Source organism: Oncorhynchus mykiss, chromosome 25, assembly GCF_013265735.2.
Source record: "Oncorhynchus mykiss isolate Arlee chromosome 25, USDA_OmykA_1.1, whole genome shotgun sequence".
In the NCBI taxonomy this organism is placed as follows: domain Eukaryota; kingdom Metazoa; phylum Chordata; class Actinopteri; order Salmoniformes; family Salmonidae; genus Oncorhynchus; species Oncorhynchus mykiss.
In genome coordinates, this window is record NC_048589.1 from 22,665,920 (window position 1) to 22,692,071 (window position 26,152).

General features: G+C 43.1%; 1 protein-coding gene and 1 pseudogene across 8 annotated transcripts in view; both read left to right on the forward strand.

The window, feature by feature from the left end:
• Positions 1 to 26,152, forward strand: part of LOC110505629 (hypoxia-inducible factor 1-alpha-like) — a 30,639-nt gene continuing 4,487 nt past the window's right edge. The window contains exons 1-10 of one of the 8 annotated variants that reach the window (XM_036962422.1): positions 1 to 636; positions 7,967 to 8,160; positions 15,897 to 16,057; positions 23,240 to 23,324; positions 23,648 to 23,963; positions 24,266 to 24,372; positions 24,487 to 24,634; positions 24,803 to 25,089; positions 25,227 to 25,366; positions 25,533 to 25,655. In XM_036962422.1, coding sequence (XP_036818317.1) covers positions 524 to 636; positions 7,967 to 8,160; positions 15,897 to 16,057; positions 23,240 to 23,324; positions 23,648 to 23,963; positions 24,266 to 24,372; positions 24,487 to 24,634; positions 24,803 to 25,089; positions 25,227 to 25,366; positions 25,533 to 25,655 — 1,674 coding nt within the window. In that variant the 5' untranslated portion in view covers positions 1 to 523. Of the gene's footprint in view, positions 637 to 683; positions 1,028 to 7,966; positions 8,161 to 14,737; positions 14,802 to 15,896; positions 16,058 to 23,239; positions 23,325 to 23,647; positions 23,964 to 24,265; positions 24,373 to 24,486; positions 24,635 to 24,802; positions 25,090 to 25,226; positions 25,415 to 25,532; positions 25,656 to 26,152 lie in introns of those variants that run through there. The other 7 variants (XM_036962421.1, XM_021584969.2, XM_036962419.1 and 4 more) reach the window with 7 other exon arrangements.
• Positions 12,781 to 14,101, forward strand: LOC110505630 (annotated as a pseudogene).

Below are 26,152 nucleotides of genomic sequence, written 5' to 3' on the forward strand. Positions count from 1 at the left end.
AGGCCGGGGTTTGAGAAGTCAATGAAAGAAGTGAAAAATGATTCGTTAGTCGTTCGTTTTCTCGAAATCTAAAGGCACAACCTAGACTCGAGACAATGTCTTAAGTAGTTAAACATGTTATTACTCCAACCTCGTGATAGTGACAAACAGCCACGTTTTCATTTTCGTCAAAATGAATTGACGGCCTGCACATGCGCATTTGGGCGCGAGACAACCATTAGACCCGTAATGACATGTTTCTACGCATGAATTTAGCTTGCCAACAAGAGTGATCGGGGATTTCTTTTGGAAAAGCAGTTTCTACCTATCTTACTGTACGGTGTTTGACCTAGCTCCTCAGCTAACTAGATGCAACGTTGTTCCAAGCAACCGCTAGCGTGGCACCTCATGCCATTTCGAAGGAATTAAAACACATTCTTCTGCACTCATGTTTTGACTTCAGCGATGGAGGCTTGACCTCTCCTGATTTGCATTTATCAACAATTTCTGGAAACACAATTACGGATTTAATTTGAATAGCTACATGAATTTTCGCTTGTTTTTGTACGGGCCCGAAACACAGTTTATCTTCTTGGCTGAGGCTCAAAATAAGTCCGTCGTCATTAAAATGAACACAGTTGTCCCAGAAAAGAAAAGGTACGTTCGCCTCTAGTAATCTAGCCGATTAGCTAGCTGTAATGTGTTGTTTCGTTCGGCTTGGTTTAGATTTTGACGTGTTTGCGTAACTAGTTAGCTAGCCTAGCCAGCTACAGTAAATGTTAGAGACGACTCGATATTTTAATTTCTAGAACTAACGTTAGCTAGATAGGCGGTTAACTACTAAACTAACTACATAGCTAGCGGCACTGACAGCCAGTGTGTTAAAAGGTCGCGAGATATGGGTCCACTTGCTGTCACTTGACTTGCCCGAATGATCGTGAGAGCTTGTTTTGAGGTGCTGAATACAGATTATGAACGTTTTGAGGAATTGTTGAAACGTGTCTTTGAGGTTTTCAAATGTTGAGGCAAGAACAGGGAAGAAAGCCAGGTATGTCAACTCCATTATCTTGTCTCCCATTTTCTGGCCTTCATTGTAAAGGTGTTGAAATGTATTGTTAGTGGTTGCTCGTATAATACTCAAAATGTAATTAAAACTGTTTGGCGCCTCTATAATTGAGATGGTTTAGTTGCCGTAGGCCAATGTAGTGGTATCCGTGTGAACCAAGGTAGGCTGTTCTATGGGAGGCAGCTACTTTTGTTGTTAGTGTAACATTCTATGGGACTATGTGGGCAGAATTTAGAAATGTATACTAATGTAGGATGAGGTTTGCCTCAGTGATGGAGCTTTTATTTGTTACCAAATACCTTACTTAAAACTGCTGAAATGAATCTAACGTAGTGCTTTGCGCTCTATGCCTACTTTCACAACAATTTCACACTGCTTTGTCCGCAGGTTCTAAAACCAAAACAGAAATCAAAACCATTGCAAAAAGTATCAAGCTTATTTTAATGTTATAGTGTTTGCCATTCCATGGATTGCTGTGACCTTGTTATTTCTGTATCACGTCTTAATCACTGAGAGCCTGACGTCAGTGGGAGTTCCTGGCATAAAGTGTGTGTGTGGCAATTCACTGGTTGCCAGGAAAGGCCTTTAATTGACACTTTCTTTGTGCATAGGCCAAATTTAAGTAAAAAGCCTGTCCACTGAACAAAACATCTATTTAAGATAGCATTTTTGTGTGCAACTATGGGTCTTTCATGATCCATGGGCTTTTTGCACAGCTGTGGTCTTAAATATATTTTCTGGCATAGGGCTAGATTCAAGACGCTGACAGACAGCTAGCGGCGACAGGGTGTTAGACTTGTTAGTCAAACATTCCGACTTGTCTCTTAGTCACGTTGTGCTTATATATATAGCCACATGGTCAAGGGGTCTGAATACTTTCCCAATGCACATACATACATACACCTTTTTTAAATATTTGTATGTATGTATATATACATACATACACACAAATATATATATATATATATTTGTATGTATGTATGTATATATACACACACATACATATATATATATATATATATATATATATATATATATATATTTATGTGCGCATTGGGAAAGTATTCAGACCCCTTGACTTTTTCCACATTTTGTTACATTACAGCCTTATTCTAAAATGTATTCAATTCATGGTTTTCCTCATACTATGTTGTGACATTTTGTATATGCATCTCTTCATGAGGAACAAGTTTTCCATAAGGACCTATAAGCTTGTCCCATTACATACAGTGAGGGAAGAAATACCCATTACTACACACATAGTAAAAAAAAATGTATTGCGGGTATCTACTGACAGCCTGTACAGGTCCGGAAAGATACATCCGTTATTTTTGTTTTACTCTGCCTGCAAACACGCTGGATGATTCAGAATCCATTGAAGAGCTTGAACGATTAATTGACGAGAGATACTTATGAGCTCAAAGAAACATGTTTCTGGTTTCGGGGGATTCAAGCACTGTTAAGGACAACAAACCCAATCAACAAACCAAAGCCAAGTTGGCCAAGCAGTATCAACGATGGCACCAAACCATCCCCAAACAAGAGGGAGTGTGTGGGAAGGTTCACTGATATGGATGTTCACTTGTTAAACTTGATATCTTGGATATAAACTCAGCAAAAAAAGAAACGTCCTCTCACTGTAAACTGCGTTTATTTTTTAGAAAACTTGACATGCAAATATTTGTATGAACATAAGATTCAACAACTGAGACAAACTGAACAAGTTCCACAGAACAGAAATTGAATAATGTGTCCATGAACAAAATGGGGGTCAAAAGTAACAGTCAGTATCTGGTGTGGCCACCAGCTGCATTAAGTACTGCAGTGCATCTCCTCCTCATGGACTGCACCAGATTTGCCAGTTATTGCTGTGAGATGTTACCCCACTCTTCCACCAAGGCACCTGCAAGTTCCTGGACATTTCTGGGGGGGAATGGCCCTAGCCCTCACCAACAGGTCCCAGACGTGCTCAATGGGATTGAGATCCGGGCTCTTCGCTGGCCATGGCAGAACACTGACATTCCTGTCTTGCAGGACACCCACCTCCCATCTGTAGTGTGGAGGGGCTGACGCACCATTAAGACAGCAGCACGAGAATCCTGTCTTCTGTAGCTGCCTTTGTTTGGACTGCACATAACTCACTTTGTAGAGTTTGTGGTCCAGCCTAAACCAGGACTTTTCAGGTAAAGGGTTTCCAGACATTCCCTGTATTCTCTGTGCATAAGCCATACTTGTCTGTCACATCACAATAGATTCCAATACATAGCACAGAGATACGCTTAGATTTTATTTTACCTTCATGTGGCCAGATTTTCCACGGGTGAAGACCTAGATATTCATTTATTTTTATCTGCTTCACTTAGCAGTGGTTGGTTGGTTGAAAGCAATGATTATTGAAAGATATTGCTCTGGGCTAGTGCAAGTGACCAGGAAGGTCTCTGTAGCGGAGGGTGAGAAGTGTGATGGCACTATGCAGAACTGGTTGCATTACACAGAGGACCAGAGGACCACAAACTCAGACCCCAGAGAGGCAGAACTCATGTGGTCTGGGAGATCTGACTGAGGATAGTGTAAATATTTGGCCCCCGCTGACTGAGCTCCTGACCTGCACAGTCAGTCTGTCAGCTTGGTAAAGAGACACAGACTGCTACCTACTGACTGCCTGTCTGTCAGTTTGACTTCAGGTTGAGGTATTACATTGGTTATTTTCATCATGCATGCACATGATGCAAAACCTGCAGACACATTCACTGAGCATGCAAAATATTTGGGTTGCAAAACTGACCATCTAGGCTACTCATTTGTGTGTGGACATGATGTACATTGAGGTGGATCAGTTTCTGTCATTAACTGTTAGGAGGGACTTTCTGGACTCAAAATAATGTTAGGAAATGTGCTAATCTATATAGGCTAGTAGTAAATGTATATATTTTTAAATTACGTTCAATTAGCTAGCTGCAGCATTTTACTGATTTTTACAGACAGTCTCAAATAATATAATTATGTTACTCTAACTCCATAACAGATAAATTGCAATTATGTTTCGGGGGGGGGGGTTTATTTTTACTGACGTCTATTTTCATGGTGAGCGTTGCACACTTTTTGGATTTACGCTGTTGTCTGTAGGGTTAAGACCACAACTCAGCAGCAGCCTCTGGTATGCATTGGTGTCATTGCCTTGACTTGTCTACAATCTCTACATGCTTCAATACATATGGACAAGACCGACAATAAGCCATGCATGTGTTCACATCACGTGGGAGATAAACAGTATCAGTCAAAAGTTTGGACACCACCTCATTCCAAGGTTTTTCTTTATTTTTACTATTTTCTACATTGTAGATTAATAGAGGAGACATCAAAACTATTAAATAACACATGTAGTAACCATTAAAGTGTTAAACAAATCAAATATATTTCAGATTGTTCAAAGTAGCCACCCTTTGCCTTGATGAAAGCTTTGCAAAGTCTTGGCATTCTCTCAACCAGCTTCATGAGATAGTCACCTGGAATGCATTTCAATTAACAGGTGTGCCTTGTTTATTTGTAGAATTTATTTTCTTAATACGTTTGAGCCAATCAGTTGTGTTGTGACAAGGTAGGGGTGGTATACAGAAGATAGCCCTCTGTGGTAAAAGACCAAGTCCATATTATGGCAAGAACAGCTCAAATAAGCAAAGCGAAATGACAGTGTCCATCATTACTTAGGGTCATGAAGGTCAGTCAATACGGAAAATGTCAAGAACTTTGAAAGTTTCTTCAAGTGCAGTCGCAAAAACCATGATGAAGCTGGCTCTCCACGCCACAGGAATGGAAGACCCAGAGTTTGATGATCCAAAATGTGAGATTTTTGGTTCCAACCGCCATGTCTTTGTGAGACGCAGAGTAGGTGAACGGATGATCTCATGTGTGGTTCCCACCATGAAGCAGGTGTGGGGGTGCTTTGCTGGTGACACTGTCTGTGATTTCTTTACAATTCAAGGCACACTTCATGGCTACTACAGAATTCTGCAGCGATATGCCATCCCATCTGGTATGCGCTTAGTGGGACTATCATTTGTTTTTCAACAGGACAATGACCCAACACACCTCCTGGCTGTGTAAGGGCTATTTGACCAAGAAGGAGAGTGATGGAGTGCTGCATCATATGACCTGGCCTCTACAATTACCTGACCTCAACCCAACTGAGATCGTTTGGGATGAGTTGGACTGCAGAATGAAGGAAAAGCAGCCAACAAGTTCTCAGCTTGTGTGGGAACTCCTTCAAGACTGTTGGAAAGCATCCCAGGTGAAGCTGGTTGAAAGAATGACGAGTGTGCAAAGCTGTCATCAAGGCAAAGGGTGGCTACTTTGAAGAATCTCAAATATATAATATATTTTGATTTGTTTATCACTTTTTTGGTTACTACATGATTCCATATGTGTTATTTTATAGTTTTGATGTCTTCACTATTATTCTACAATGTAAAAATAAAGGAAAACCCTTGAATGAGTAGGTGTGTCAACTTTTGACTGGTACTGTGTGTATTATACACTGCTCAAAAAAATGAAGGGAACACTAAAATAACACATCCTAGATCTGAATGAATGAAATATTCTTATTGAATACTTTTTTCTTTACATAGTTGAATGTGCTGACAACAAAATCACACAAATTATCAATGGAAATCAAATTTATCAACCCATGGAGGTCTGGATTTGGAGTCACACAAAATTAAAGTGGAAAACCACACTACAGGCTGATTCAACTTTGATGTAATGTCCTTAAAACAAGTCAAAATGAGGCTCAGTAGTGTGTGTGTGGCCTCCACGTGCCTGTATGACCTCCCTACAATGCCTGGGCATGCTCCTGATGAGGTGGCGGATGGTCTCCTGAGGGATCTCCTCCCAGACCTGGACTAAAGCATCCGCCAACTCCTGGACAGTCTGTGGTGCAATGTGGTGTTGGAGGATGAAGCGAGACATGATGTCCCAGATGTGCTCAATTGGATTCAGGTCTGGGGAACGGGCGGGCCAGTTCATAGCATCAATGCCTTCCTCTTGCAGGAACTGCTGACACACTCCAGCCACATGAGGTCTAGCATTGTCTTGCATTAGGAGGAACCCAGGGCCAACCGCACCAGCATATGGTCTCACAAGGAGTCTGAGGATCTCATCTCGGTACCTAATGGCAGTCAGGCTACCTCTGGCGAGCACATGGAGGGCTGTGCGGCCCCCCCAAAGAAATGCCACCCCACACCATGACTGACCCACCGCCAAACCTGTCATGCTGGAGGATGTTTCAGGCAGCAGAACGTTCTCCACGTCGTCTCCAGACTCTGTCACGTCTGTCACATGTGCTCAGTGTGAACCTGCTTTCATCTGTGAAGAGCACAGGGTGCCAGTGGCAAATTTGCCAATCTTGGTGTTCTCTGGCAAATGCCAAACGTCCTGCACGGTGTTGGGCTGTAAGCACAACCCCCACCTGTGGACGTCGGGCCCTCAAACCACCCGTTCGAGCAGACACATGCACATTTGTGGCCTGCTGGAGGTCATTTTGCAGGGCTCTGTCAGTGCACCTCCTGCTCCTCCTTGCACAAAGGCGGAGGTAGCGGTCCTGCTGCTGGGTTGTTGCCCTCCTACGGCCTCCTCCACGTCTCCTGATGTACTGGCCTGTCTCCTGGTAGCGCCTCCATGCTCTGGACACTACGCTGACAGACACAGCAAACCTTCTTGCCACAGCTCGCATTGATGTCCCATCCTGGATGAGCTGCACTACCTGAGCCACTTGTGTGGGTTGTAGACTCCATCTCATGCTACCACTAGAGTGAAAGCACCGCCAGCGTTCAAAAGTGACCAAAACATCAGCCAGGAAGCATAGGAACTGAGAAGTGGTCTGTGGTCACCACCTGCAGAACCACTCCTTTATTGGGGGTGTCTTGCTAATTGCCTATAATTTCCACCTGTTATCTATTCCATTTGCACAACAGCATATGGAATTTGTCAATCAGTGTTGCTTCCTAAGTGGACAGTTTGATTTCACAGAAGTGTGATTGACTTGGAGTTACATTGTGTTGCTTAAGTGTTCCCTTTATTTTTTTGAGCAGTGTATTTCTTTACAAGAAACTCTGAAGGAGAATTAAATATGTTTTATTGGCACCTTTGTTTTCGGCAGACCTTCTACGGAATTAAAAGTTCTCCTTGTCGTTTTTTCCCACCGGATATTTTTTTACTGTTTAGTTAAGATCTTATTTTAGCCTACATATTTTAACATTCTCTCACTCAATGGAGAATTGCATCGTGGTCTATATTTGTACAGCATTTATTTTATTTTTTTACCTTTTTGAGGTACTGATCTTAGCGGAGTCCTAGCCTGCATAGTTTTCAAAACGGGCTCCTTTTTGTTCCTCTTATGGTTCTTGTTGCATGAAGTGGACCAATTTTTAAAGAGGCTGTCATTCGTTCAGTAGCCTGTATGTTTTTGAATGTAAATGTGTGTCCTTAACGAGGACCGTCTGTCCCCCCTCACTGTCCCTCAATAGTGGAGGATTGTACTATTGGAAGTAAATGTCAGGATGATTGGTGGAGAGGCTTGGCAGTGCACCAAGCAGGTAGAGTGGAGAATCTACTGCGTATCACACACAACCAAGTCCCCACTCCCAGCCAATGATGCCATGGGGGGCTCACTGTGCTTCCTTTGGTTTGCAGCCAATAAGACGGCAGGCTGGGCCAGCGTCCGAAAATGAGCCTGCTAGGGTGAGACGGTTGGACTTGGAGCTTGTTGCAGACCCCAGCTACTGCAGCCTTTCCCATTGTCTGGCCAGTGGCTTAGTGAACAGTGCGCAGAGCAGGCAGACAGACAACAAGGATGCAATCCCTGGTGGTGTGTGTGTTAGGCCCGGACTCTGACTTGCATCTTGTTGATCGGCCTGTCTCCCACAGCAGGGTGAGCTCGGAGCGGAGGAAGGAGAAGTCCCGGGATGCAGCGCGATTCCGGAGGGGGAAGGAGTCGGAGGTGTTCTACGAGCTGGCCCAGGAGCTGCCCCTGCCCCACAGTGTCACCTCCAACCTAGACAAGGCTTCTATCATGAGACTGGCCATCAGCTACCTGCACATGAGGAAACTGCTGAGCACAGGTCAGTACGCTGGGGGGAGTGAGGAAGAGGAATATGGTAGTGTCCAAATTAGAGGGACACAGTTGTGGTGCGGATAGTGTCAAAAGTGTCTTGGGGGTTAAGGGGTGGGGGTGAGGAGAGAAGTGGGAGGTGAGAAAAAGCAGTGAGGTGAGCAGCGTGGGTGACCTGGAAGATCTAGAAACTTGCAGACAGGAGGATATACAGTGGGGTCTGAAATTATTTACTCCCTTGATAAAGAGGAACAAAAATTCCATCTAAGCATAAAATGACCGTATGAAATAAATAATTCAAATACTGAGCTATATTTATATTTTATATTAACACAATTGCTCATAGAAAGATTTTGTTTAAAAGATAGGGGTCAAAATGATTGACACCCTGTTTTCAAACCTCACCTTGTGTGGATAACAACCCTTTTTCTAAAATGTTTTATGAGTTGGAGAACACATTGCGAGGGATCTTAGACCATTCCTCCATACAGAATCCTTCCAGATCCTTGATATCCTTCGTCTGCGCTTAAGGACTGTCCTCTTCAATTCAAACTGTCCTCTTCAATTCAAACCACAGGTATTTAATGGGTTTCAAGTCCGGAAATTGTGATGGCCATTGCAAAATGTAGACATTTCTTTGTGGATTTTGATCTGTGCTTAGGGTTATTGTCTTGCTGGAAGTTACACTTGTTGACAAATTTCAGCCTCCTGGCAGAGGCAACCAGGCTTTTGGCTAAAATGTCCTGGTACTGGGTAAAGTTCATGATGCTGTTCAGGATGGCTTTACACTCGTACCCGTATGTATATTGGTTGAAAGTGGCAGATTTGGGCACCAATAAGAGCCTCAATTGGAACGTAGTGGCTGTACAGTAACATGCTATACATTAGGCCTGCACAATTAATATCATTTTAATCGGAATTGTGATATTGGCGTTCACAATATCCATATCGCAAGAGGCAATATGGAGAGGTGTGTGTGTGTGTGTGGGGGGCCACTTGGAAACACCAGTTAGTCCTCTCACTCAAACCCTTCATTGTTTTGTATTATGTTGCACCATTTTCCAGGAATAGTCTTATGTTACTGAATGTATCCAGAGTGTTTTCAGATCAACAAATGAGGAAAAAAGTACAGTAAATGTAAAATGGACATAAGATCAACAGTGTGATGTTTGGATTCAGTCTTGTCAGGTGAACTGTTGTGTCCTCTCCTTTTGGTCTAATACTTTTCCAGGTAACTGTTCCCTTTCAATTGCTACCTTGGTTATGCAGATGCGTTTTTTCATATTTCTTCTTTAAGAAACATTTAAATTTAGCCCTATCCTGGCTGGTATAGCGTATTTGACTATATACCGGTATTGATGAATGGACCGGTTTGGGTTTTTACTTTACCTTCTATAATGATATTTAATGTTTGGTTTGTTAAATTTAATACACAGTATGTAATGTCAATTTTTATAATTTACTCCGCTACTTGATTCAGCTCTTTTGCCGTCTCTCTCTTTTGCCGTCTCTCTCTTTTGCCATCTCGGTCTGTCTGTCGGTCTCGGTCTGTGTCGGTCTCTGTCTGTCTTTGTCTGTCTCGGCCTGTCTGTCTGTCTCGGCCTGTCTGTCTGTCTCTCTCTGGCTGTCTCGGCCTGTCTCTCTCTGGCTTTCTCGGCCTGTCTCTCTCGGGCTGTCTCGGTCGGTCTCTCTCGTGCTGTCTGTCGGTCTCTCTCGGGCTGTCTGTCGGTCTCTCTCGGGCTGTCTGTCGGTCTCTCTCGGGCTGTCTGTCGGTCTCTCTCGGGCTGTCTGTCGGTCTCTCTCGGGCTGTCTGTCGGTCTCTCTCGGGCTGTCTGTCTGTGTTTCGGTCGGTCTGTCTGTGTCTCGGTCTGTCTGTGTCTCGGTCGGTCTGTCTGTGTCTCGGTCGGTCTCTCTGTCTGTCGGTCTGTGTTTGTCGGTGTCTCGGTCTGTCTGTCTGTCGGTGTCTCGGTCTGTCTGTCTGTCGGTGTCTCGGTCTGTCTGTATGTCGGTGTCTCGGTCTGTCTGTCTGTGTCTCGGTCTGTCTGTCTGTCTCTGTCTCGGTCTGTCTGTGTCTGTCTTGGTCGGTCGGTCTGTGTCTGTCTCGGTCTGTGTCTGTCTGTCTCTGTCGGTCTGTCTGTCTCTGTCGGTCTGTCTGTCTCTGTCGGTCTGTCTGTCTCTGTCGGTCTGTCTGTCTGTCTGTCTGTCTCTGTCTGTCTGTCTCGGTCGGTCTGTCTGTCTGTCTCGGTCGGTCGGTCTGTCTGTCTCGGTCGGTCTGTCTGTCTGTCTCGGTCGGTCTGTCTGTCTCGGTCGGTCTGTCTGTCTGTCTCGGTCGGTCTGTCTCGGTCGGTCTGTCTGTCTCGGTCGGTCGGTCGGTCTCGGTCGGTCGGTCTGTCTGTCGGTCTGTCTCTGTCGGTCTGTCTGTCTCTGTCGGTCTGTCTCTGTCTGTCTGTGTCTGTCGGTCTGTCTCTCGGTCTGTGTCTGTCTGTGTCGGTCGGTCTGTCTGTCTGTCTCTGTCGGTCGCTCTGTCTCTGTCGCTCTGTCTCTGTCGCTCTGTCTCTGTCGCTCTGTCTCTGTCGCTCTGTCTCTGTCGCTCTGTCTCTGTCGCTCTGTCTCTGTCGCTCTGTCTGTCTGTCTGTCTGTCTCTGTCTGTCTGTCTCTCGGTCTGTGTCTCTCGGTCTGTGTCTCTCGATCTGTCTCTCTCGGTCTGTCTCGGTCGGTCTGTCTGTCTGTCTGTCTCTGTCTGTCTGTCTCTGTCTGTCTGTCGGTCTGTCTCTGTCGGTCTGTCTCTGTCTGTCTCTGTCTGTCTGTCTGTTTCTGTCGGTCTGTCTCTGTCTGTCTGTCATTTCAATTTAGCCCTATTGGGTGGTATAGCGTATTTGACTATATACCGGTATTGATGAATGGACCGGTTTGGGTTTTTACTTGACCTTCTATAATGATATTTGGTTTGTTAAATTTAATACACAGTATGTAATATCAATTTTTATAATTTACTCCGCTACTTGATTCAGCTCTTTTGCCGTCTCTCTCTTTTGCCGTCTCTCTCTTTTGCCGTCTCTCTCTTTTGCCATCTCGGTCTGTCTGTCGGTCTCGGTCTGTGTCGGCCTGTCTCTCTCTGGCTGTCTCGGCCTGTCTCTCTCGGGCTGTCTGTCGGTCTCTCTCGGGCTGTCTGTCTTGGTCGGTCTGTCTGTGTCTCGGTCGGTCTCTCTGTCTGTCGGTCTGTGTTTGTCGGTGTCTCGGTCTGTCTGTCTCTCGGTCTGTCTGTCTGTCTGTCTGTCTGTCTCTGTCTGGTTTCTGTCTTGGTCGGTCTGTCTCGGTCGGTCTGTGTCTGTGTCTCGGTCTGTCGGTCTGTCTGTCTCGGTCGGTCGGTCTCATACGGGCTCGGGAGAAACGAAGGCTGAATGTCATGCGTCCTCCGATACACAACCCAACCAGCCGTATTGCTTCTTAACACAGCGCTCATCCAACCCGGAAGCCAGCCGCACCAATGTGTCGGAGGCAACACCGTGCACCTGGCCACCTTGGCTAGCACGCACTGCGTCGTGAGACACTGGCCCCATCCGACGATACCCCCGGACAGAGCCAAACAGGAAGGATATAACCCCACCCACTTTGCCAAAGCACAGCCCCCACACCACACCAAAACTAGAGGGTTTTCTTCAACCACCAACTTACCATCCTGAGACACGGCACTACCCAAGGGGGAGCGCCAACCCGGACAGGAAGATCACGTCAGTGACTCAACCCACTCAAGTGATGCATGGAAGAGTATCAGTAAGCCAGTGACTCAGCCTCTGTAATAGGGTTAGAGGCAGAGAATCCCAGGGAAGAGAGGGGAACCGGCGAGACAGCAAGGGCGGTTCGTTGCTCCAGTGCCTTTCCATTCACCTTCACACTCCTGGGCCAGATGACACTCAATCATAGGACCAACTGAAGAGATGAGTCTTCAATAAAGACTTAAAGGTTGAGTGTGAAGAAGTGTTTCCGCTTGGAAATTTGTTACTGCTGTTACGGCAGCAGAAGGTAATGGGAAACCTTACCACGTTAAGAGAGAATTAAAACAATGACAATGATCATGCCTCAGGGTGTTTTTGTTTTTCTGTCTTGTTTCTTCTGTTTATCCTTTCTCTTTTCTATATGGCAATCAATTGCAAGGATCCTTAATCAACGTAGACAAACTGAGCGTGATATATATGTGTGTGTGTGTGTGTATATGTATGTGTATATATATATATATATATATATATATATATATATATATATATATATATATATATATATATATATATATATATATATATATATATATATATATATATATATATATATATATATATATATATATATATATATATATTATTATATATATTATATATATATATATATTATATATATATATATAAAATATATATATATTATTATATATATATATATATATATATTATATATATATATATATATATATTATATATATATATATATATATATATATATAATTGTGTATATATATATATAAAATATATATATATTATTATATATATATTATTATATATTATATATATATATATATATATTATATATATATATATATATATATATAATTGTATAGTATGTAGCAAACTCACTTGGCTCATAGTGGCTTTGAGGCGAGCCTTGCATTTAGTTTTCAAAGTGGGAGACAGAAGCAAAACGGCCGCCTTTCACCGAGATATGCTCGGCATGAAGATTGTGCTTCACAAAGAGTTTGAAGAAGGATGTAAGGCAACTTGTAAGGGCCCTAATGATGGAAAATGGAGCAAGACAATGGTCGGCTTGGGGCCAGAGGATGATGACATCGTGACTGAACTCATCTACAATTATGGAGTGGGAGAATATCGCCACGGTAATGACTTCCTCGGTTTGACTTTGCAGTCTTGCCAGGCTGTCAGCAATGCTAAGCGTCTTGGTTGGCCCCTCACTGAGGTTTGAAAGGGCCTCTATCTGGCTGAGGCCCCAGGAGGTTATTGCTTCTACCTGGTGGACAAAGAAACAGCCTCCCAATGATCCTGTACAGAAGGTGTGTCTGGCAGGGTCTGACCAGCAGAAATCAACACAATACACTGCTGCTCCTCCCTTCTGGGGATGAAGGTGAACAGGGGAAATGAGAAGACTGTGCTGATGGGATTCTGATGGGATTCACAGACACTCACTGTAAACTAGAGCTTCACAACATTGTTGGGACAGCCTTCAGGCGGATAGCATTCTCCTGTCCACATGAGCAGTGGGCAGATCTTGAAGCCTTGATGACAAAGAGTAAGGATTTCATGGTTTCCATCTTAGTTAGCCTGGACACCCCTGGGAAGACTACAGGTCATTTGGGCTGATTCAGATGCCCGTGAGATCTGCTTTGTTGTTTGAGTGTTTATTGTGTTGTGGGTTCCCAGACACAAGTTCTTTAAATCTCTCTGTTTTCGCGAATTCGTCTTTTGACCAATCGGTGACTAGTCCAACGCTCTAACCACTAGGCTACCCTGCCGCCCCTATGTGAACAGAGCCTTTAGTGTTTCTGTGTATGTTGCAGTACCCTCTCCTTTCTTTTTCCCCATAGGGTTTTCATGTCAAATAACAATGTATTCAAAGTGCCTACTATTATATTCTAACTATAGAATTATAATAATAATTAGTGTTTTGATCTAAATCGCAAGTCAAATTGCAATTGCAAGATTTGGTTAAAAATAAGGCTTCATTTTTTTTTGGACAATATCCTGCAGAACTATGTGACAATGTGGAATTGCAGCAATTGATGACATTATTTTAAAACAAATGTAAATAAAAATTAAAAATGTAAAAAGCAAATTTACAATTTGTATTATTCAAAAGCATCAAATACCGACATACTGTGAAAATTTGGAAAAATACAGTGATGTGATATTTTGGCCATATCGCCCATCCCTACTATCCATATAGGCCAATTCCCACAAGTCTAAAGGGTTAACACGGGCCCAGGACCAGTGGAAGCAAAATAGCCCCATAACATCAAAGATCCACCACCATATTTTGCGGTAGGTATGGGGTTCTTTTCTGCTTATGTATTCTCATTTCAATGCCAAACCCACTGCTGGTATGTGTGGCCAAAGAGCTCTATTTGCATGTCATCTGACTAGGGCACCTTTTCCAATCCAAGTGCCAATGCCGTTTAGCAAAGTCCAGGTGGTGCTTTAGACAAATGACATGAAAATAGAGCACATTGGCCACGCACACCAGTGGTGAGTTTGGCATTGAAACATGCAGAAAAGAACCTCATACCTACAGTCAAATATGGTGGTGGATCTTTGATATTATGGGGCTATTTTGCTTCCACTGGTCCTGGTGCCTTGTTGAGGTCAAAGGCATCATGATTTTTACCCAGTACCAGGACATTTTAGCCAAAAACCTGGTTGCCTGGAGGCTGAAACTTAGCCACTTATAGATCTATCAGACGGTAACACCAAGCACATATCACAATCCACAAAGACATGGTTAATTGGCCACAAAATCAGCATTTTGCAATTGCCGTCTCAGGGCTTGAAACTAATTGAATACCTGTGGTTTGATTTGAAGTGGGCAGTCCATAAGCGCAGACGTAGGATATCATGGATCTGGAAGGATTCTGTATGGATGAATAGTCTCAAGGTGAGGTGCTGTATTAAAAACAGATGTAAATTTTGACTCCTGACTTTTCTTGAGAAAATGTTTTATTACTTGTTAAACAATCTCTTTCTCTAAGCAACTGTAATATGATTTCCACATTTTTTGAGCATGCAGTATTTTACTTAACTTGGCAAGTCAGTTAAGAACAAATTCTTATTTACAATGACGGCGTACCCTGGACAAACCCGGATGACACTGGGCCAATTAATTGCCAGCAGCATACCACCCTGCATCCCACTGCTGGCTTGCTTCTGAAGCAAAGCAGGGTTGGTCCTAGTTGGTACCTGGATAGGAGACCAGATGCTGCTGGAAGTGGTGTTGGAGGGCCAGTAGGAGGCACTCTTTCCTCTGGTCTAAAAATATTCAAATTCCCCAGGGACGTGATTGGGGACATTGCCCTGTGTAGGGTGCCATCTTTCGGATGGGACGTTAAACGGGTGTCCTGACTCTCTGAGGTCATTAAAGATCCCATGGCACTTATCGTAAGAGTAGGGGTGTTAACCCCGGTGTCCTGGCTAAATTCCCAATCTGGCCCTCAACCCATCATGGCCACCTAATCATCCCCAGCTTACAATTGGCTCATTCATCGACCTCCTCTCCCCTGTAACTATTCCCCAGGTCATTGCTGTAAATGAGAATGTGTTCTCGGTCAACTTACCTGGTAAAATAATGGTTAAAATGATTTATTTTATACAGTAATTTTTGCTCGTCTCTATCAAGGGTATCAATAATTGGGCACTTTTTGACTGCGTTTAGACAGGCAACCCAATTCTTCTTTTTATTATTCACTAATTCGTCTTTTGACCAATCAGATCAGCTCTGAAAAATATCTGATGTGATTGGTCAAAAGACCAATTAGTGGAACAAATATCAGAATTGGGCTGCCTATGTGAACGGAACCTTTTAGTGTTTCTGTGTATGTTGCAGTACCCTGCCACACAAGCATGTGTGTTGGCTAGTAATCATATATCCTGCTTTATTCATGTCCCCATGTCTGCCACACGGTCCCTTCTGCTACCTCCCTCTCTTATTCTCTTTCTCATCCCCTCACCCCTCTCTCTCGCTCTCTTTTTCCAGAAGATAAGGCAGTAGAGAAGGAGCAGGAGGAGAGTGAGATGGACTCCCAGCTGAATGGCTCCTATCTGAAGGCTCTGGAGGGCTTCCTCATGGTGCTGTCTAAAGACGGGGACATGATCTATCTCTCTGAAAATGTCAACAAGTGCTTGGGTCTGGCACAGGTAGGTCTGGTGTCTCGTTAGAGACAGAACTGACTAGGATAGATCGATAAAGAATGCCCCAAAAATTGAAAGACTTGAGTAAAAGAGGGATACGAAGTATATTGAAAGCAGGTGCTTCCACACAAAATCAAATCAAATCAAATTTTATTTGTCACATACACATGGTTAGCAGATGTTAGTGCGAGTGTAGCGAAATGCTTGTGCTTCTAGTTCCGACAATGCAGTAATAACAAGTAATCTAACTAACAATTCCAAAACTACTGTCTTGTACACAGTGTAAGGGGATAAAGAATATGTACATAAGGATATATGAATGAGTGATGGTACAGAGCAGCATAGGCAAGATACAGTAGATGGTATCGAGTACAGTATGTACAAATGAGATGAGTATGTAAACAAAGTGGCATAGTATAGTATAAAGTGGCTAGTGATACATGTATTACATAAGGATACCGTCGATGATATAGAGTACAGTATATACGTATGCATATGAGATGAATAATGTAGGGTAAGTAACATTTATATAAGGTAGCATTGTTTAAAGTGGCTAGTGATATATTTACGTCATTTCCCATCAATTCCCATTATTAAAGTGGCTGGAGTTGAGTCAGTGTCAGTGTTAGTGGTGGCTGTTTAACAGTCTGATGGCCTTGAGATAGAAGCTGTTTTTCAGTCTCTCGGTCCCAGCTTTGATGCACCTGTACTGACCTCGCCTTCTGGATGATAGCGGGGTGAACAGGCAGTGGCTCGGGTGGTTGATGTCCTTGATGATCTTTATGGCCTTCCTGTGACATCGGGTGGTGTAGGTGTCCTGGAGGGCAGGTAGTTTGCCCCCGGTGATGCGTTGTGCAGACCTCATTACCCTCTGGAGAGCCTTACGGTTGAGGGCGGTGCAGTTGCCATACCAGGCGGTGATACAGCCCGCCAGGATGCTCTCGATTGTGCATCTGTAGAAGTTTGTGAGTGCTTTTGGTGACAAGCCGAATTTCTTCAGCCTCCTGAGGTTGAAGAGGCGCTGGGATGGTTTGTGAGTTATAATTAAGCAGTTAACATCCCATCATGCTTAGGGTCATGTATAAAAATGCTGGGCAGGCTATTATTTTGGCTACCATGGCTATGTCCCCATAGGATGACAATGCCCCCTTCCACAGGACACAAGTGGTCATGGAATGGTTTGATGAGCATGAAAACGATGTACACCATATGCCATGGCCATCTCCGTAACCAGATCTCAACCCAATTGAACACTTATGGGAGATTCTGGAGTGGTGCCTGAGATAGCGTTTTCCACCACCATCAACAAAACATAGTGATGTCATTTCTTGTGGAAAAATTGTGTTTTCTCTCCAATAAAGTTCTAGACACTTGTAGAATCTATGCCAAGGTGCATTGAAGCTCTTCTGGCTCGTGGTGGCACAGCGCCCTATTAAAGGGGCCGCCAGAAATACAATTATGATATTCCTGTCAATTTGGTGAAAGCCTATGTTCTGTCAGTGGGTAAAATAAAATAAAATACCCATGATTTAACTTCTAAGTGGTCCATCTGTGAAAATCTGGATATTGTGTAGTATTGAGTCATAGCTACATCATTCTCATCACTAGATGGGGATAACCCACAATATTTTAAACAATTACCTGCACTCCAGATCGACAAATCAGCCAATCGATGGTATGAGAATACCGTCTTGAATACATCCATCCGTTTATATTGTCATGACAAAGTATATATATTTCGTGAGGTGTGCTCACTCTAAATGGTGTACCAAATTGTTCAACTCCGTTTCTCCTTGAAGTACCATGTCGCAATGTGCCCTGTGTCTGTGGGAAATGGAGAGATATATTACAGAAAGGAGGAGATTGGAATCCAATTGGGCAATGAATGAAGAAACTCCCCACCCACTGACTGTCAACCCATTGCATTCATGTTGTCATGCTGTGTCACGCGGTTGCTAAGCTAAACATAACCTTCCCAAAGTCAGGGTATGTGTTGAGAAACCTGCCTATTTTCCTCGAATGTGCGTAATGTCACAATTCCAAAGTTATACGATATTTCAGAGAACAAGTTAATCATCTCACAAAATGCATTTTTCACGACCTATTAACTCACATTCACTCCTTGAAGGAGAGGTGTCCTTTTCCCAGAATCACCCAGAATGCCCTGCGCGGCCCATTGATGACTTATGGGAAACTTGTTAACACGATTCTAATGGAGTTTCCCCATCTCCTCAAAAGTATCTGTGGGAAAGCAATGTTACTCTGCTCTCCCTCTGGGCAGAGATGCCATTTATAGCTCAGTGACCGAGACTAACTTCAAGTTGAACTCGGTAGGTAAGACTCCTAAATTGATAGTACAGTTTTATTTAGCCGATTTTGACAACTAGCTAGCTATTTGACATGCTGATATTGACTTTAGTAGCTATGTGTTCTAGTTAGCCAGCCAGCCCAGAGAGAGAGAGCATTGCATTGTGTGCTTTGTAGTAAATTTGAGATGCAACAGATTTCCAAAATAGATTTTCACATGTTTCTACTAACCTTGTTATAACTACGAAATTAAACATTTGTTCCCAAAACTTGATTTCACATATTAGTAGCATTTAACACTGTTAATCATTGGAATTAGTGATTTGGGGCTTGATTATCCCTTTAAGACACTTTTTTATGTTGTTATTTCCTTTATTTTGGAACTTACCTGTATTTGTGACTGACCAGCTCGATTCGGTCTTATGTAGCAAAATGTGAAATTGTGTTTTTTACATTGTATAAAAGTAGCGACTCAGAGCTACAAAATGGTATATCATTCACTACAGTTGAGGAACAATGGGAAAGTAATTCTGCTTTGAAAGTTGAATAACTTGTAACCCCACTTTTGAGAAAATGGCCTTTGAATGTTTTGGTACACCTACTGGAGAGCTCTTCTTTGTCTACACCCATTCAGCATCGTTCACACCCTCTTAAGCTTTATCCCCACCCAGCTCTTTTAAGGATTCACATGTGAGGCCATGTACAAAACAACCAAAAATGTCAAGACTAATACCTGGTTTATAGAATGGGTGTGTTTGTAAATTCAATCTGAAGTGCCAAAGTGTGTGCTCTGGGCGTTCGTAAACTGAAACTCAGAGCATTGTCAGTTATGTAAATTCAGAGCGTTTTGCTCTCGGAGCGTTCAGAGAGCACACTGGATGGTCCTTCTGGCCGAGGAGTAGGGTTGATCCGAGCATTCTGACCTAACCGCAGTCAAGCACCCAAGCTAACGTTGGCTAGCTTGCTAGCTACTTCCATACACAAATGAGGGAACTGCTTTCTCTGACCATTTTACTTGCTCTAGCAGAGCTGGTTAGGCTGTCTTTATGTTATCCAGAGTGTTGCTGACTGCTGCTGGCAACAATTTAATTACGCTTTTTTCTTACGCTTTTATTCCTCAACGTTTAATGACACCGGCCATATTCAACGGGTGTTTAGCGTTCATAAATTCGTCATTTATTCTGCCCTCTGGCACAGTCAGACGAGTGCTCTGAAATCAGAGTAGATAGCCAGAGGGAATTTACCAGCTACGTCTATCAACAGTTATCACAGTGACATGATGAAAATTTAAATGGTTACTTTCATAGTGGAGTCTTTGGTTTAGACTAGAGGTCGACCGATTATGATTTTTCAACGCTGATACTGGTTTATTGGAGGACCAAAAAAGCCGATACCAATTTAATCGGGCCATTTATTTATAGATGTATATATCTGTACTAATGACAATTACAACAATACTGAATGAACACTGAACACTTCTATTTTAACTTAATATAATACATCAATTTAGTCTCAAATAAATAATGAAATGTTCAATTTGGTTTAAATAATGCAAAAACAAAGTGTTGGAGAAGAAAGTAAAAGTGCAATATGTGCCATGTAAAAAGCTAACATTTAAGTTCCTTGCTCAGAACATGAGAACATATGAAAGCTGGTGGTTCCTTTTAACATGAGTCTTCAATATTCCCAGTTAATAAGTTTTAGGTTGTAGTTATTATAGGAATTATAGGACTATTTCTCTCTATACCATTTGTATTTCATATAGCTTTGACTATTGGATGTTCTTATAGGCATTTTAGTATTGCCAGCCTAATCTCGGGAGTTGATTGGCTTGAAGTCATAAACGGCGCTGTGCTTCAAGCATTGCTAAGAGCTGCTGGCAAACGCAGTAAAGTGCTGTTTGAATGAATTCTTACGAGTGTGCTGCTGCCTACCACCGCTCAGTCAGACTGCTCTATCAAATCATAGACTTAATTATAATATAATAATCACACAGAAATACGAGCCTTTGGTCAAATCCAGAAACTATCATTTCGAAAACAAAACGTTTATTCTTTCAGTGAAAAATGGAACCGTTCCGTATTTTATCGAACGGGTGGCAACCCTAAGTCTAAATATTGCTGTTACATTGCACAACCTTCAATGTTATGTCATAATTATGTAAAATTCTGGCAAATTAATTACGGTTTGTCAGGAAGAAATGGTCTTCACACAGTTCACTACGAGCCAGGCAGCCCAAACTGTTGCATATACCCTGACTCTGCTTGCACTGAACGCAAGAGAAGGGACACAATTTCCATATTAATGTTAGCAGGCAATATTAACTTTCTTTTAACTTCATATGCAGTTTTAAAAATATATACTTGTGTATTGATTTTAAGAAAGGCATTTATGTTTATGGTTAGGTACATTTGTGCAACGATTGTGCTTTTTTCGCGAATGTGCTTTTGTTAAATCATCACCCGTTTGGAGAAGTTGAAGTAGGCTGTGATTCGATGATAAATTAACAGGCACCACATTGATTATATGCAATGCAGGACAAGCTAGTTACCCTAGTAATATCATCAACCATGTGTAGTTAACTAGTGATTATGTGAAGATTGTTTTTTACAAGATTAATTTAATGCTAGCTAGCAACTTACCTTTTGATGCTACACTTGCATAACAGGTGGTCAGCCTGCCACACAATCTCCTCGTGGATTGCAGTGTAATCGGCGTCTAAAAAGGCTGATTACCGATTGTTATGAAAACTTGAAATTGGCCCTAATTAATCGGCCATGCCGATTTAATCGGTCGACCTCTAGTTTAGACATGTGGAGTCTTTTGGTTTAGGACTTGTGAGGCGTCTGTTTCTCAAACTAGACACTCTGATGTACTTGTCCTCTTGCTCAGTTGTGCACCCGGGCCTCCCACTCCTCTTTCTATTCTGGTTAGGGCCAGTTTGCTCTGTTCTGTGAAGGGAGTAGTACACAGCGTTGTACGAGATCTTCAGTGTTTTGGCAATTTCTCGCATGGAAGAGACTTCGTTTCTCAGAACAAGAATAGACTGACGAGTTTCAGAAGAAAGGTCTTTGTTTCTGGCCATTTTGAGCCTGTAATCAAACCCACAAATGCTGATGTTCCAGATACTCAACTAATCTGAAGAAGGTCAGTTTATTGCTGCTTTAATCATCAGCACATCAGTTTTCAGCTGTTCTAACATAATTGCAAAAGGGTTTTCTAATTATCAATTAGACTTTTTTAAATTATAAACTTGGATTAGCGAACATAGTGTGCCATTGGAACACAGGAGTTATGATTGCTGATAATCGGTCTCTGTACGCCTATGTACAGTACCTTGCGAAAGTATTCGGCCCCCTTGAACTTTGCGACCTTTTGCCACATTTCAGGCTTCAAACATAAAGATATAAAACTGTATTTTTTTGTGAAGAATCAACAACAAGTGGGACACAATCATGAAGTGGAACGACATTTATTGGATATTTCAAACTTTTTTAACAAATCAAAAACTGAAAAATTGGGCGTGCAAAAACCTGAAGGATCTGGAGAAGGTCTGTATGGAGGAGGGACAAAATCCCTGCTGCAGTGTGTGAAAAGCTGGTCAAGAACTACAGGAAATGTATGATCTCTGTAATTGCAAACAAAGTTTTCTGTACCAAATATTTGGTTCTGCTTTTCTGATGTATCAAATACTTATGTCATGCAATAAAATGCAAATTAATTACTTAAAAATCATACAATGTGATTATAGATCTGTAGCAGTTTGGGTCAAGAGTGTCACCCCCTTTGAAGAGGGGGATGACCGCGACAGCTTTCTAATCTTTGGGGATCTCAGACGATATGAGAGGTTGAACAGGCTAGTAATAGGGGTTGCAACAATTTCGGCAGATCATTTTTAAAAAAGTGAGGGTCCAGATTGTCTAGCCCAGCTGATTTGTAGCGGTCCAGATTTCGCAGCTCTTTCAGAACATCAGCTATCTGGGTTTGGGTGAAGGAGAAATGGGGGAGGCTCTGGCAAGTTGCTGTGGGGGGTGCGGTGCTGTTGATAGGGGTAGGGGTATCCAGGTGGAAAGCATGGCCAGCTGTAGAGAAATGCTTATTGAAATGCTCAGTTATTGTAGATTTATCAGTGGTGACCGTGTTCCCTAGCCTCAGTGCAGTGGGCAGCTGGGAGGAGGTGCTCTTATTCTCCATGGACTTTAGTGTCCCAGAACCTTTTGGAGTTTGCGCTACAGGATGCAAATTTCTGTTTGATAAATCTGGAGACAGGTGTTTTATACAACAGCTGTATGTTTTCTTTTCGACTCTGTCTGCATATTTGCAGTCAAACGCGTTGTTGTCATACTCAAATTCCATCGTGCATCCCACTAATTTCAAAACTCGATCCTTTGGAAAGTGGACACCTTTGTAGTTCTACTACATGATATCTTTCAAAAAAGTTGCGCCTTAGAAAGGATTACCAACACGTACTGACCAGCTCATTTTACAGACAGAAGCATGGTATATGGCAGACCAAGCCGAACTCATCTCTCGGCTTGTCCAGCCCACCCATTATCTCAGCCATTATTGGCTAGTGGGAAGTTTCCTGTGTTTCTGTGGCTAAACCAACTAGGCTCGTAACATATAACAATATCATTTGTATTTACAGATGGCATACAAGTTTGTTATTAAGGCACATGAAAGTCCACATGTTCGAGATGGCATTTCTGCCCCAAAAAAAACGTATTTAGATTTTATAAAAAGTTTACTTTCAAATGGCTCTCCTGTGAAGTAGTAATGGATGACATACGCCTAGTTTCCTGAAAATAGTCACATTTGCTGTTCTTTCCTTGACATGAATATGTTATTTCTAAACATCCTTCCTCTTCTGTCCATGTGCAGTTTGACCTGACAGGACTTAGTGTGTTTGAGTACACACACCCCTGTGACCACGAGGAGCTAAGGGAGATCCTGGTACACAGAACAGGTGAGACCCACAAATGTGAATACACACTCAAACTAAAGGTTCCTACTGAGAATAGACTCTGCTACACACAGCACTCTGGAATATCAGTGTAACAAGTAGTGTGGGGCTCAATTTAGCAGCTCCAAGCAAAAGTCGGAGCCTGTAGAAGTAGTTATCATTTCCCACTCCAGCCCCGAGGTCAGGTTGATTAGTGGGCTACTGTCTTTTCCCTTGGTATTCACTCTGCTTCACTGGCACCATTCCTTTTTTGCACATCGCACCAACACTAAATGTAATTGTTTATTTAGTAACCTTAACCTTCTCTCTCTCCTCTGCCTGGTCAGGGACCTCTAAAAAGTCCAATGGACCAAACACAGAGCGCAGCTTCTTCCTGCGGATGAAATGTACCCTCACCAGCAGGGGGCGCACTGTCAATGTCAAATCATCCACCTGGAAGGTTCTCCACTGCTCAGGCCATGTGCGAGTCCATGAAGCCCCAACTGAGCAGAGCCCCATTGGGCACAAGGAGCCGCCTGTCTCCTACCTGGTGCTAGTCTGTGACCCCATCCCCCACCCCTCCAACATCGAGGCGCCATTGGACACCAAGACCTTCCTCAGCCGCCACACACTGGACATGAAGTTCACCTATTGTGACGAGAGGTGAAACTGAGACCTACCATTCCGCTGACTGCAGCACCAGCATGAATAATGTAGTAGAAGAATACTGAATGTAACACAAAGCTTTACTCAATATAAGAATAAGGGCTATTGTTGTAAGAATATATGTTGCGTTAGATTTTTTTCCTTGAAAAGTTAAATGACTTGTATTCACACAAAGATGTGATTTAAAATAATAGGTAGCTCCTGAATGTAGTGCCACAGATCCACCTTGTGTCCAATAGATTGAATGGCACTCCAGTAAGCAGCAGGATTAACCTGTCCCCTAACTCTGTGTTGTCCAGGATCACTGAGCTGATGGGCTATGATCCAGAGGACCTGATAAATCGCTCTGTGTATGAGTACTACCATGCCTTGGACGCAGACTACCTCACTAAGACCCATCACAACTGTAAGCATCCCCACATAAATAAGTACGTAATATATTGTTGAAGTACTAGGTAGCTACTTGCAGTCTCTCTTTCCTCTTCTCTCACCCTTTTCTTCTTTCTTTGGCTCTCTCCAGTGTTTGTTAAGGGCCAGGTGAGCACAGGCCAGTACCGCATGCTGGCTAAGATAGGTGGCTTTGTGTGGGTGGAGACTCAGGCCACTGTTATCTACAACAACAAGAACTCCCAGCCCCAGTGTGTTGTCTCTGTCAACTTTGTGCTCAGGTACAGTCATGGTCTACATAGTGTGTTAGATGCTAGTTTGATCAGGGGTTTAAACTGTCTGGTGGACTGACTCCACTGGGTTCTGACTCAACCAATCAATCAGATTTTCCCTTTGTAAGGTGGAGTAAGACATGATATGTAACTGTTTTTGTCTCCTTCTTGCTCCAGTGGCATTGAGGAGGAGAAGATGGTGCTGTCTCTGGAGCAGACTGAGGACATGAGGTCTGTAAAGAAGGAGCTGGTGGAGGAGGAAGAGGACGAGGGCCCAGAGGCAGAGGTGTCCCCTGTGCTCTTGAAGGAGGAGAAGGTGGATGTGATTAAGCTTTTCACCCAGGCAATGGAGGACCAGCCGCTGGCCAGCCTGTATGACAGACTGAAGGAGGAACCAGAGGCCCTCACCCTTCTGGCCCCGGCCGCAGGAGACACCATCATCTCCCTGGACTTCAGCAGCCCCGGTCAGTACCCTGCCCTGCCTGGAGCTTTGGGTGAAAGTTACTTTTTAATGGAAGATTAACTTTATAATTAGTGATAAAGTCATGCTTTACTTTACTATCCCAAACTCATTCTGACCTCCTCTTTACTGTCCCTGCAGACTCTGACATCCTGCTGAAGGAGGTGCCTCTCTACAACGATGTGATGCTGCCCTCCACCAGTGACAAGCTGGCCCTGCCTCACTCTATGCTGCCCCCCAATGAGCAGCCCCTGATCCCCAGCGCCTCAGTGGACACCAAGGCAGGTCCAGACTCCTTCAGCACCCCAGGCAGCCACAGCTCAACTGAGGTGACCAGGGATACCACGTCCAGATGGACCGCTTTTAAAACTGCCAGTCAGGAAATCAATGTCAAAAATACTTATTTTCACAAATACTAGTCTTTAACCAATGTAATGTCCTCTGCAGCCTGACAGCCCGCTGAACTTCTGTTTTCCAATGGACTCTGACATCAGTGCTGCACTGAAACTGGACCTGGTGGAAAGACTGTTTGCCATCGACACAGAACCCAAGACACCTTTCACCTCACAGGTATGGTACCTACAGTGCATTCGAAAAGTATTCAGAGACCCCTTGAAATTTCCCACATTTTGTTACGTGAGTCTTATTTTAAAATGGATTACATCAAATATTTTCCTCATCAATCTACACAGAATAGCCCATAATGACAAAGTGAAAACAGGTTTTTGGAAATTTTTGCAAATGTATAAAAGAAATAGTCAATTGGAGGTGTACCCATGGATGTATTTCAAGGCCTACCTTCAAACTCAGTGCCTCTTTGCTTGACATCATGGGAAAATCGAAAGAAATCAGCCGAGACTTCAGAAAAAAATTGTAGACCTCCCACAAGTCTGGTTCATCTTTGGGAGCAATTTCCAAACGCCTGAAGGTACCACGTTCATCTATACAAATAGTACGGAAGTATAAACACCATGGGACCACACAGCCGTCATACCACTCAGGAAGGAGACGCATTCTGTCTCTTAGAGATTAATGTACTTTGGTGCGAAAAGTGGAAATCAATCCCA